General features: G+C 39.7%; 1 protein-coding gene across 3 annotated transcripts; it reads right to left on the bottom strand.

Annotated features, from left to right (window-relative positions):
* Positions 1–151: 151 nt before the first annotated feature.
* Positions 152–9,771, bottom strand: LOC145784586 (dynein regulatory complex subunit 2-like). 3 transcript variants are annotated; one of them, XM_082596452.1, is made up of 12 exons: positions 9,621–9,771; positions 6,320–6,517; positions 5,715–5,819; positions 5,251–5,398; positions 4,372–4,595; positions 3,624–3,821; positions 3,163–3,368; positions 2,791–2,917; positions 2,433–2,573; positions 1,322–1,437; positions 663–745; positions 152–340 (listed from the first exon to the last, which is right to left on the bottom strand). In XM_082596452.1, the coding sequence occupies exons 2-12, from the start codon at positions 6,470–6,472 to the stop codon at positions 309–311; spliced, it is 1,533 nt and encodes a 510-aa protein (XP_082452578.1). In that variant the 5' UTR covers positions 6,473–6,517; positions 9,621–9,771; the 3' UTR covers positions 152–308. The 3 variants fall into 3 exon arrangements, with proteins under 3 accessions (XP_082452578.1, XP_082452570.1, XP_082452586.1); XM_082596444.1 differs by having other exon boundaries at positions 9,535–9,762; XM_082596460.1 differs by lacking the exon at positions 663–745 and having other exon boundaries at positions 9,535–9,761.
* Positions 9,772–12,873: the final 3,102 nt, after the last annotated feature.

Raw genomic sequence — 12,873 nt, 5'->3', positions numbered from 1 at the left:
CGATGGAACTTGTGTTTATGCGACTCATCGGACACAAATCGATGGGAACAAGGCGCCACCCGGTGTTGATACATCGTTGTGCGCTTTGGCCTGAAGTTAAAGGCGGGAAAACTGATTGTTCAAATAACGATAGGTAAACACATCACTGGTTGGTGGCGTTAATTTTAATAAAACAAAAAGTTAAAAGTCGGGGTTTAAGTCCCGGATGTGAGAAGTTGTTCACAGTAATAATGTAGGACGTGGGAAGTTCCACTATAACACGTGTTTGACAATATGGGCCGCCTCCACAACGGTCGCTTGAGGGCGCCTTATCCTTGAATCCAATATTGGGACTGGAAGTCTGAAACAGAAAGTGGATTTTACGTCACAATGTGTCGTTGGCACGAGATTCAATTGGATGAGTCTAACGGTGCACGGCAGGTGTCGCGTATTTAGTGCATCAAAAGATGTAATTCCGCCATAAGGAAACCGACGAATATCCTTTTGATTGATTCCTTTTCATGCATTCTCCAAGGTTGGATACGCTCGACCGATATCCGAACCTGGCACTACCCAGATCAGTCAAGCGTGGTAGTTAACGACGGCAACGCTTTCATATTGGTTAGTTTTCACAGCAAACATTATGTTAATTCTACGTCAATAGTCAGCAACACCCGCTGTACCCTTTCCGGGTCTGGCTCCTTCCTGGAGGAGCAATAGCTTGTTTTGCTGCTGGACTCTCGAATCCATGACCGGAACGGGAAACCTGGGAGGGGATTGACAATTCAGGGTTGCCATAGTTGAACTATCTTGGCTTCTATTTCTTAAACCAGTGTTGTATAAGTTACATAAATAAGTTGTAGGCCTTTTTGTGCAATAGAATATTCGTAGCCTAGAACTTAGCAAAGAATGGTTATCAAAATGCAGGGTCCACGTCAACCTGCGAGTTAGGTTTGAACTACACAAAGATGCAGGTGGACTATGCTAGTTAAGTTTTAGGTTATTTGTTTTAGGTTTATTGTGTTAGGTTTTGAGTCTTTATCCTAGGGCTAACAAAGACTTTAATAGGTTATTCCTGGCAGCTTCGCATACTTGTAGAGTAGAGCCTTTGAACCACCGACACAGGGCCGGTAACAGAGTGGAGTTTTCTGATATTTGTTCAAGTGTTGTTACCAAAGAATTAATCCATCCATTAGGTGCCGCTGAATGTAGAGCAGTTTTAAATGCGTTGCTCAAGCGCACACCCCGAGAGCCGAACCAGTGCCGCTTGATCTTTAGTCAAATGCTTAACCACTGAGCTAACGGGGCGGAATATTACAAAGTGAACCACAAAGCTACTAACTTGACGTTTGTCTTGTTGTTGACCACAAAGAGCGGGTTGTTTTGACTCAATATTTCGTCGTTGACGGAAATGCCATCCAGGTATTGCTTCAGGACGTTGCGTAGCTGCTGGTTCTCCTAAACATATCGACGTCGCAAATAAAAATGTCTATTCCACAAATGCAGATACAAACGACCTGTTTTTGCCTGGTGATGTGGGTTCGTTGTGGTAGCAGCTGTTCGCACTGGCTTTTAGAACACGGTTCCTTAGTCATATGCAATAACGAGTTTAAGTTAAAAATGCACATTTCCTTAGAGACTCTGGCAACCCTGCTGCCATGTACCAGATGCATCATTGTGGTCACCAGTTGATTAAGAAAACAAAGGAGTGGCGACTGGTTAAAAATAGTCAACATGTTATAATGATTGCTATTTCGCACAAAAACTGGGCGATTTCTTCTAGAGATTACAAGAAGTCAGGGATGCAAAAATCCCTCCACAGTGTAGGCTAAGACGCGTTAATGAGAATGCTTTAAGTTTTTCAATCAAAATGCTTTTTTGACTAGCTCAGAAGTGCACCAATGCTTGTTCGGTAATCTAACCCAAAAACTGCAAAATATCATAACTGTATGTCATTAATGCGTTTGGAAGTTTCAAGCTGTTCAAAGCAGTCACGCTACTGCTACAGCATCAAACATTCAAATTTGCCAAGTAAGCTACTGTTGTGAAAATCTGTCAGTTTAACTCAGGGGAGCAATATAGGATGAGCAAGTTCTTTGTGCGTGTTGATTAAATTTGTAATTTCGGTTCAAGTTACAATTTTTACGGGCCCAGTGGCCTAAATTGATCAACACCATCAAGGTTACCGCATCCAAGCTTACATCTAGTTAAAGTGAGATGACTTGGAATAAACTTTTATAGTTTTTGCAAATTCTGGGCTTGAATTGACGAAAATATTGGTTTATTTTTAGCTACGTGAGTACGAATACAAATGACATTGGAAATTTGACGAAAATCTGGCAACACTTTTCAATAAGCCACCCCTCTCAGAACCAAGACAGCGTTGGTAGTGCTGCTGGGTACCGGTACCACCTTGATTTCTACTGTTTATCCTCCCTAAAGGGATGACCCACCTGAGATAAAACCTGTTTTTCCTTGTCCAGCGCGAACTTATCGAACAGAACTTTGTTGTATCGCTTCCAAAAGTTCTCCAGTGATGTGTACTCGTGCATGACCGCCGCTAGTGGCTCACTGGGCGCTTCAAGCACGGCTGCCTGAGAGAGGAGCAGCGTCAGATCACCAAGATTGCGTAAACGAGCCGAAAATAAATACGAAAATTGCAAATCAAATGCATTAAGATAATTCTGAATTCATTGAATCTATTCAAGGCAGGAACCGAAATCAAAGATGAACCAAAGTCGAAATTTTTTTTGATCAAAGTTGTTTTACATTTTGAGTCTTGGAAAGAGTTTAGAAAGATCAACTATGTACCTCAACATCTTCTTGTTCTTCCTGCGTGAGAGAGCTGGCGTAGAAGGGAAGGACTTTCTCCTCCTCCGTCTCCAATTTCCGACACATCTCTGCCAGACGAAGAATCTGTTCCCCCTTGTTGTGTACCCTGCACAGAAAAAGATGATGAGTATGGTGGATAAACGCTGAATTGTTACGAAACAGGATACAGGACGCCCAACTCGCGATGTGAACAACAACACAAGAGAGCGCCTTGTAGTTTCCTGGAAGGCACGGTGAAGCTATGAGGCTGGCGTCAAGAAATCAAGTCACTTCATAACCGATTGACAGAAGCATCAACATTTCCGTGATGGTCTGCAGCGGCATCGAGCGGGATGCAGACAAACCACTGACCCTTTCAGCTTCTTGATCGCCGCGTTGCTCTGAAGGGTGAGCTTCGTCAGTTGGCTTCTCTCTCTCTCCCGAGTGTGGTTCATCTCGGCTTTGAGCTGCTGGAAGTGGCGCTGGACATGCTCTCTCTCCTCTCGGAGGTGCCTGTTCCTCTCCTCACACTCTCGAGCGTTCTGCTGCATCTTTGCACGGAGTTGAGATATTGTGTCCTGGGAAAAAGAGTTAGTTTTTTGGATTAACTGGTTGTCATTTTTCAGACAACAATTTTAACAAACATAACAAACTCTCATTCATTGTTTTCTAGGATCATAGACACACAAGTAGGCTCCCAGACAGCAAATCAGTCTTTTTTACATTAATTCCACGTCTGAAGACATTAAATCAATATAAAAAACGACTGATTCGCTATTGGGCTACAACCACGTCAGAATACGTTACCAACATGTAACAAACTGCACATTTACATGAATTCTTTGTAACTTTCGCATTTGCATCTCGATCTCTTTCGCACTTCTTTCATCTTTTTCCTTGAGATTCTCGAAGGCAATCTTCCTCTCCTCCGTCGTCTCATTGTAATTCTTCAAAGCTGCTTGGAACTGTTTCCATAGCGACTCAACAGCGCCCTCTAGTTGAATACGAAGCGCATGCTTTTCTTCTAAGTTCTGAGATCAAAAGTATTGTCCAGAGTTATACGAGCGATGGTATCGGGCTATCACCCGACCAGTTTGTGAATTTCATTGATAAAACTTATCCTCTACAATCAAGTGCCCCTGAACACATTTCGGCAGAAAAAGGAATCAATTTCTCAGTGAAGATGAAAAGTTCCGCGTTTATAAATTGCCTACATTCCACTACACTCAAGCGGGAACGTAGATACTGTACACCACCACCTACTATAAAGCATCCCAAGATGAAAAGAGAAACTTTACTCATTGGTAAGGTGCCTGACTCAAGATCAAATGGTGACGATTCGACTCTCGGGGTGAGCGCTTGAACAACGTGTTGCAAGGACTGCTCTCCATTCAGCGGCACTTAGTGGGTGAAATAATTCCCTAGCAACAACATTTCAACAACTATCGGAAACTTCACTCTGTCAATCTCGGTAGCCGGCCCTGCGTCAAAAGCCTGTACACGTATGCGAAACTACCAGGAATAACCAATCAAGGCTTTGTCAGTCCGAAGATGAAGATTCAAAACCAGCCAACTCTTCACCTTGTTCTTGATCTCGTCTCTCATGCTCTGGAACTCTTGCCTTGCATCGTTCTCCTTCTCCTGATGATTCTGATCCATGGCGAACATGATGTCCTGGAGCCTCTGGAGCTCACTAGTGTGGCAATGCGTGATGAGTTCCCGCTCAGTATCGAACTCGGACCGGACGGTTTCAAGCTCAGTGTTGTACTCGCCATGCAGAGTCCCGAGTCTGCGTCGGTGATGATCTGGATGCGAAAGAAGTTGTTTTGTTATTGTAACCACTTCGGTTTTTTCATATTAAAAAACAATTTTTAATTATTTCCACATTCACAACTCCGAATTACTAGCGAGTTCTCAGCACGCGACAGCAGCTTATGACTAACTTCTTCGTCAGGATTCATCATCATTAACTGGCCATGGCCACTTTGTCTCAATCAGGGGTCACCAAACTTTTTTCTCTGAGGGCAGGATTGCTGCGAGATTAACAGCTGCGGGCCGGATGCAAATTGCGAAAAGATATACAAGTATTTAGAATCTCCATTGACTTAATTGAGCACAATAAATAACAAAGTCAGCGGTGGAATAGCAAAGTTGTGATGAAAATCGAAAGGTTGCTGGAAAAGTTATCCCCTGCTGTGATACACTACAGGGCATTGTGCTCTTGAAAAAACATTACATCTTTCCAAATTTGGCCTAGGCCTAACTCTAAATTATGAAAAACTCAATATAAAAGAGGGAAATTCGTTGGGCAGAATGACTTGGAGAAAGGGACGAATACAATCGCTGCAGAGAGTAATTTACTCCAGTAAGAACCAAACATATATAGATGGAATGAGAGTGATGGGAAACAAGTTGAAACGATCACGTGATCAGGTCATGCCTCATTGACAACAAACCAACCGATCAGTTCATCGATGTTGAGCAGATGACTCCTCAGCGCCACGTTGTATTGTTCTTCCGCTTCCTCTGTGTCCTTCGCGAGTGCTTTGATGACGCTGTCCTTCCGATCCACGACGCGCTCGAATGTTTGGCTCAAGATCTCGATGTCCTAAAAGGTCAAACTTTAAACGATCAGTCCACACAGAAAGTAGTGGGACAGATACAACTTTATCCCTGAAACTAATGAAATGGATTGTAAGGGAATACACAAAACTAACATGATTACATTGGCCATTCTTTGATTTACATATGGTACTTTTTAATGAGAATGCAAGCCAAAAGATGAGCTAGGTTTACTATCTAGCTCAACAACTGCCTTGCAGGAATGTAAATGTTGAATGGAGAAAGGTCTATAATATTTTAGTAACTTCATCATCATTGAAATTCCATCATCAAGTCTGAATGAAGCAAGTTAAAAGCCGCACCTTCCTGAGTTCTTGGGACTTTGACTCTCTCATAATTTGCCTCCACTGCTGGTTCAGTTTGTTTAGGTTCACCTTAGAGCTCTTCTCTTCTTTCGATAGTTTGTCCTGGGAAAACAAACTTTAACAAAGTGCCTTGAAATATCAATGCAAAGGTAGGAAGGTATGTACATTGTACATCATCATACGATCTCTTGACATTACCCAATATTATAATTCATAGTCTTAATCTACCAAACATGTCAAGTCCACCAGCACAGTAGTATGTTTAACCACAGTGAAATATATTATTTAAATAGTATATAGTTAGTAGTAGGGGCGGATTAGCTGATGGGGGGCCCCCCGATCTAAAAGTGCTCCGGGGGCCCCCATCAGCTAAATCCGCCCCTGCTAGTAACTACTATTTAAATTACAGCTTAATTATTGTACTATCATTCGCAGCTTGATTGGATGAATACAACGAACTAAGCCTCTTGCTTCACACATTTGCCTTCCTTAATGAGGAAATTTTGATGGTATAAATTAAGTAGGGTAATGATGGACATGTTTACTGAGCAATCATTGTGAGGTCAGCTGACGAGCTGAGTATTATTTTGTAACTAACTGACCTTAAGAAACTGCATGAGCATGTCTTCTTTCTTCTTCCTCATTTCTTCTTCAGCAAGAGCTTTTTGCTCCAAATAGAGAATCCTCTCTTCTTCAGACATCTTTGCCAACTTTCCTCCCCCCTTCTTCTTACCGGACTTCTTTTTTTTTGCCATCGCTTTGCAGTTGAATCAACTCAACAATCTACGCACCCAATCCAACTTTACACAAAAACAAAAGTCTAAGTATTGAAACACAAAATTAAATATCTAAACACACAATCAGCTCACACTCTGCATTCCATATTATTATAGCCAAATTTGTTTTGAAGGAAAAGAGAACTGTGTCAATCGCACTTATCTACTGCGCTCCATTCCTCTGCAAATAATATATCAACATGTTGAGAAGAATGAAAACCAAGTTGGGACTCATAATATCAATCACCAATGGTATTAGGCTGCTGTTTCACCTTACAAAGTGCTCAGTACCATGCACTTCTGGCCACATTAAAACATGCTTCTGTCTAGATCGGTTTCTTTTATTGCTAATTTTCTTTCACTATCCTGCAATGGCAACTGCATGCCATTTACATTTACACCACAACTTCAGCAAATGTTTTCCTATTTTGTGGTTTCCTGTTAGTTGTTTATTATTGCATTCTATGGTTTGCTAGCTACAGATGTGTTGTGTGCCTCACTACCCAAACAAGAACATCATAGACATTAAAAACACTTTTACCTTGCTGGAATATCACTCCTGTGGCTGGAAATGCTCTAGCCACAGTTGTGATGACATTGACAAAAGTTTATTTTGAAGTCCAAAAAAATAAATTGCCAAAGTAATTACAAGGACACTTTAAACAAAGTAATTGCATGGCATCTATACCTGGTGAATAGCGTGCTTACCGAGAGACCCATCCATGCGATACTTGCTGGCAAGATTTTATTTGATTAAAGACGTATAAGCATGGTAATTATGGTTCAAATGCAGTAGGCTAAAATATATATACTGTATATACAATTTTGGTTCACAAAACATATAAGTGCGTAGTATTGCATCCGCCATCCGGGTAATCGCAAATGGATTGATAATTCTGGTCTTTTCACTGTATAAATCCCAATTGTTACATACTTGAAAGGGAAAATATTCTTATTATCTATGGGAATATAACAATGTAAACTGGTAGCGTTAGGAAAGCTTGCTATGTTGAAACGTCAGGGTAGAGATGGTAGAAGTAGGGGATTGGTCACTCAAATATAAAGTGGACAACTGGAGGGTCATAGTGTTATGACAAAGTTTAGTGCAACTGTAGTTTGAGGTCTACTACCATATGTCGCATACTCAGTTACAGCGAATATGACCTGTCCACGTATATACAAAGTGTGTAGACCTATGTGTATTGCCAAAATAAATGTACTAGTGAAATACGTGATAACATATTTATTTGATACTATTTAAGTTATGATAATGCAGTAGTAGACTTCACGCTCGAGTGGTATCAATAGGTAGCTTCCCACTGTTGCAGTAAGGTTCTGCCAATGTTTTAACACCCAACATGTTGAGCAAAATATGGCCTTTCCTTTGATGAAAATGAATTCACGTAAAACCAAAAGAAAATTTAGTGCAGTTCTGCTAATTTTTTAATTTCACAGTGACCCTCCAGATGTCCATATCTCAAAAAATTAGTAAAGTGAGTTGTCCCGGTATTCCACTTTCCCTATGCTAGGGCTGCCACAAGCATTAAAGTCCACCCCGTTAGCTCAGTGGTTACGCGGCCGGCACAAGATCACGCTGCGCTGGTTCGACTCTCGGGGTGTGCACTTGAGCAATGCATTTCGGACTGCTCTCCATTCAGTGGTACCTAGTGAATGGAATAATTCCCTAGCAACAACACTTCAACAATCGGAACACTTCACTCAGTCAATCTCGGTAACCGGCCCTGCGTCAAGAGCCTCTACAAGTATGCGAAACTACCAGGAATAACCAAACAAGGCTTTGTCAGTCCGAGGATAAACATTCAAAATCAACCAACCAACCATTTTGATTTTCATTTCGACAACAAGCATCTACCTAAAAATTCTATTTAATGGAGTTCTTTACATACAGTGAAACAAAACTTGAAATAAAGTAATGAAATAGAATAAAACTTGTTGTTATATGAGGGAGCAGTCGATTGGTAATGAAAGTTTATTGTAACAAAATAGAATTATTACCCCACTAGGTCTATGATCAAAAGAAGATTTCTCAAGCGAATATTGCACTGATAGTCTAGTACCAATGGCCACTGCAGCAATAGGACTTTAGGATCGTATACTAAATTAATTGGGTCTCACACTAATGAGTGACATGCTGATGGCATCAACCCCAACATTTCATGGTTGACACAGTAGAAGCCAGATGACAGGCAGCGTCTTGACTCGAAAACCAAGTGATGATGCCATGTGATAGTGATGCTTGTGGTGATGATGATTTTGGTGATACCAGGCCTTTTTATAGCTTTTTGTTTGCATTCCATTTTTCTCAACTCACATAAAAAGACTTAAAAAATTCTAATGGTTGTATCATATAATTGTTAACAAGTCTTACCGTAGGCCTACTCTAATGAAAGCCTGTATTCTTACTATTGAGAAGCTTACCATACCAGTAGGCCTACACAAGCAATAAAAAACATTTTCAATGCACTTTGCAGACACACAAAAATATCACAGAGTTTATATAGCCTACATAAGTATGCTCATCCACATCAATATTGGAACTGGCAAATTCAATCCACAACACTTTTCATTAGGCTGTCATTCATTACTACATGTGTGCTTCTCTCTGTTCTTGTTTTATTTTTTGCTATTTGTTTTTTGGGTTTTGTGGCCGTGCTAACTACTGATATATAGCCTACTACATAATTTTTCATTCAGGCACGTTTTAAACCTTTCAAGGTTTTGCCACCTTTTCCCGTTCGTTAACGTGCTGGTAGGTTTATATCGATTTTTGTAGTTAGTATCTTTTTTGTCCCGGACGCGTTAATGATAAAAAATAAAATGATTGATTGAAAAAATGATTGATTGATATAGCAAACAATAACAGTAGACACTTTTTTATGTTCACCGTAACTTTAACTTAAAATCTTCCCACTCAGAATGTATGTTTACCATACTGAAATGTTGATAGTAATTAAACTAGGATAGGCTTTCTTCGGATTAAAGTCTAGTTTAGTTCCAACACTGGCTTTTGTCTTTCTCACCTGCAAAGACGATTGAATTTGAATATGACAAACAAAAGATCAAATCTCATAAATAATTGGACAAAGCGACCACATATGCGCCTTACATTTCTGTCATGCCCATTCCAACTCGCTTAAATCCATATTCTTTCATTTCCTGATATCCAAAAATCTAAACTCAATTCATATTCACTTCAATCCCTACAAACAAGGAAAATCTCAAGAATCAACAACTGGACCAGCCTCAGCCACCAACTCGCAGCATACAGTATACTTGTTGTTATGACAACAGAAAAAACAAAAACATTTAAATTTTAGAAAGGGTGCTGTTCAATATATTAAGCGTTGAAAAAATTTATTTTCAGTTTAATTTTATTTTTCATTGCTGGCGCGAAATGTAAAAAACGATAGTAAACACACTTCATTTATTATATATTATTAAATTTATTTACTCAAAAACAGATGTATTATTATTAAAAGATAGGTACATTTATTGAGTTCCATTAAGGATTATAGAGGATCTCCTGACTACGAAGCAGCAGACCAGCTAGACGCCACCTAGACTCCATCAAGTAGCCTATCAGTTCAGAGTTCAGCATTTTTTATTAAAAATGGATGGAAAATCAGCAGAGCCCTATTTATGGCATATGTATTTTGCTTTACTAGTGTAGAGCATAGTACCTTATTCAAATAGAATCAATGTTGCCGGGGAGCGGATATTGCCGGTGGCTGGGTAGAAGGAACGAATATTGCCTCTCCAGAAATATTTACATATAAAGCCTACTAACAGACTTTTAACTTGGCCAATAGATTGTCACTGTCAGCAGGGTTGTTGACAGGATTTCTCGGGCCCGGTAGGCCTACCAATTTATTTTTGGACCCCCTTCATCGACAATGTTATGAATATAAAGGTTGTGTACAAACTTTTATTGATGTGCTGTCAAAATGAGGATAACAGATACCGTTCAAATTAGAAAATTAAGAGGAATATCATTTATATATAGCCTTATATATATATTATTATATTCTCAAAGATTTGTTGTATCCACAAATTTCGCTGAAATTAATTCTTTGTAAAGTACACGCAAGTAGCTATGAAGTGATTACCACCAAAAATACATATATTCAGAATTGAAGAGTGGGTGAAGAAAAATATTTCGTGTTTTTGAAAAAAAGAAATCGTGGTTAGGGAAATCACTAAGACCCGGAAGTGAGCCCGGTATTTTACCATCTGACGGCTGAAGTGGCTGTTTTAACCTCTGATGGCAATTTCTTTAGATCTGATTATATTAAGATCTTGATAATGTTTGAAGTCGCGGGGAATCTTTTAATTCCGGGCCCCCTAAATATTCCGGGCCCGGGTCTAAAAGTACCACCTAGACCCCCCTTTCAACGCCCCTGACTGTCAGGTGTCGCAATGATGCAAACTGTGCTGTTGAGTTAGGCTTTTTGAGCAAGGTATTTAGGTTAGACCTACACTATTTATTGACAAACTGAAGCCTGTCATTGCATCAATATATAACGAACTACCGGTAAATGAAACTTATGGAATTTTATACAAGATCAGATACTTTGTATCACTTAGTGCATTGCGCGTCATTCATTTCGTTCTTTATCAATCCCATTTACAATAGCCTATAGCCTAGCCTAGCCTACTCATTAATAAATTGGGGTAGCGCTCACAATTCTATTTTACATCTCATGGAAATCATTCAATAAAGCTCTTATAGGGCGTGATTATTTTACCCCGGACATACCCCAGTGAATTTATTATATGTTTTAATTTGATGTTCTCAAGCTTTTAGGCTATGACTTAATTGAAGTTGAGTATGCTAATTTCATGCACAAACATAAAAGTGGACTGTGGTACGTGATTGCTTCAGTACATTTTAATGATTTAATAATAGCCTACACATGATCATAATACCAGAGTCGATAATACTATCACCACAAAATGAAATCTTAATAGTTCTTACCTAGAACTAACAATAATTTAGGGGGAAAAATGCTAGGCCACAGTATTTGGGACCCCAAGCATGGGGTAAGGTTTCTTCAGAAATTAAATTTTTGTCTCCCCTTTCTATTCAAAAAGCAATATCGAACATTGATAGCCTACTGGTACCGTATCTGGATGGTTGTTACTCTTGTTAAATGCAACTCTATTCTGACTCTATTGTGTAGCTTTCGGTAGAATTGATCTTGCACTGTGGTAGAGTTTTGGGAGCTGATTTATGTTTCGTTTAATTTTTGTGTGTTATGTTTTTGTCATGTCTGTTACGGTATGTTCATATACAATTTACAGATGGTTGGCTTCTATGTAGGCTAAACTAACCACCACATTGCAATTGTAACCTTATTCAACGTTTTTCTGCTTTCTCTTGTGTTTTTCAGTGAGCTATATAATTTTCATTGTTAATTTTTTTGTAAAATACTGACGGGGTGGAAGCTGACTTAGATGAGCTCGTCAGGTCTTTCGCTTCCTTCCTCTCTCATTTCACCATTTAATGTACCAATGCATTATCATAATATCTTGAGAAAAAATAAACCATTGATAGTAAACCAGTGGCGTTGACAGCAGGGCCGTACTTAGCTGATGGGGGGCCCGGGGCACTTTTAGATGCGAGGCCCCGTGCAAAAAAACACTTCTACGTCTACAGTAGCATTAATTCTGCACTGCACAGCGTTTTGCAGAAACTTAAAAGGCTGAAAGAAAAAATAATAATAACACAAAATCACAATTTTTCAACGTAGGGGGCCCTTCAAAAGCCGGGGGGCCCGGGGCACCTGCACCCTCTGCCCCCCCCCATAAATCCGGGCCTGGTTGACAGGGGGCCAGATGGTAGGCTACTTTTGATCCAGGCCCCAGAATACTTTTAAGGGCTCATAACCTGTTTACAAAGGTCTCAGAAAATTAAAAAAACATCGCGTATTCTTTGGATTTTGTGTCTTTTTCTTACTTAGTGTCTTGAGTTGGGGCACTATAGGATACCATTGGTACGCTACCACGTTCAAATTAGCCTTTCAACGGCCCCGTAGCCTACTATCAAGGACCAGCTATAATTAGTGACTTGGTCTCAAACTACAAAATCAATCAATAGTCTACCCTCATCTTGCAGCGTTCAAGATGTTTCTGATTAGAAAGATCCTATTATTGTCTCCAGTGCTGTAATCCCAAGAGACACTTTCCAGTTCAATGTCATCACTTGTTGCTGATACTTTTTGAAATAGACTCCACTAGGCCTACAACACTTTGCATCAAAAATATGTTTTTGTATTTTAAATCAAGACATCTTGGTTTCATTCAGAAAAAAATAAGATCGAGATAGATTGCGCCTGTCTGTAGAATAAGTTATCATAAAA

Source organism: Aplidium turbinatum, chromosome 1 (assembly GCF_918807975.1).
Source record: "Aplidium turbinatum chromosome 1, kaAplTurb1.1, whole genome shotgun sequence".
NCBI lineage: Eukaryota > Metazoa > Chordata > Ascidiacea > Aplousobranchia > Polyclinidae > Aplidium > Aplidium turbinatum.
Note: the sequence above shows the minus strand (reverse complement) of the source record. Positions and strands in the feature narration are given on the sequence as shown.

Bases quoted from the DNA above. Each gene is read 5' to 3' on its own strand.
- LOC145784586 (XM_082596452.1), bottom strand. From the start codon at position 6,472: ATGGCAAAAAAAAAGAAGTCCGGTAAGAAGAAGGGGGGAGGAAAGTTG. The intron at 2,918-3,162 runs GTCAGTGGTTTG...TTTTCTGTGCAG, and splicing joins GCGATCAAGAAGCTGAAAGG to GGTACACAACAAGGGGGAAC. The intron at 2,574-2,790 runs GTACATAGTTGA...CTCCTCTCTCAG, and splicing joins AAGAACAAGAAGATGTTGAG to GCAGCCGTGCTTGAAGCGCC.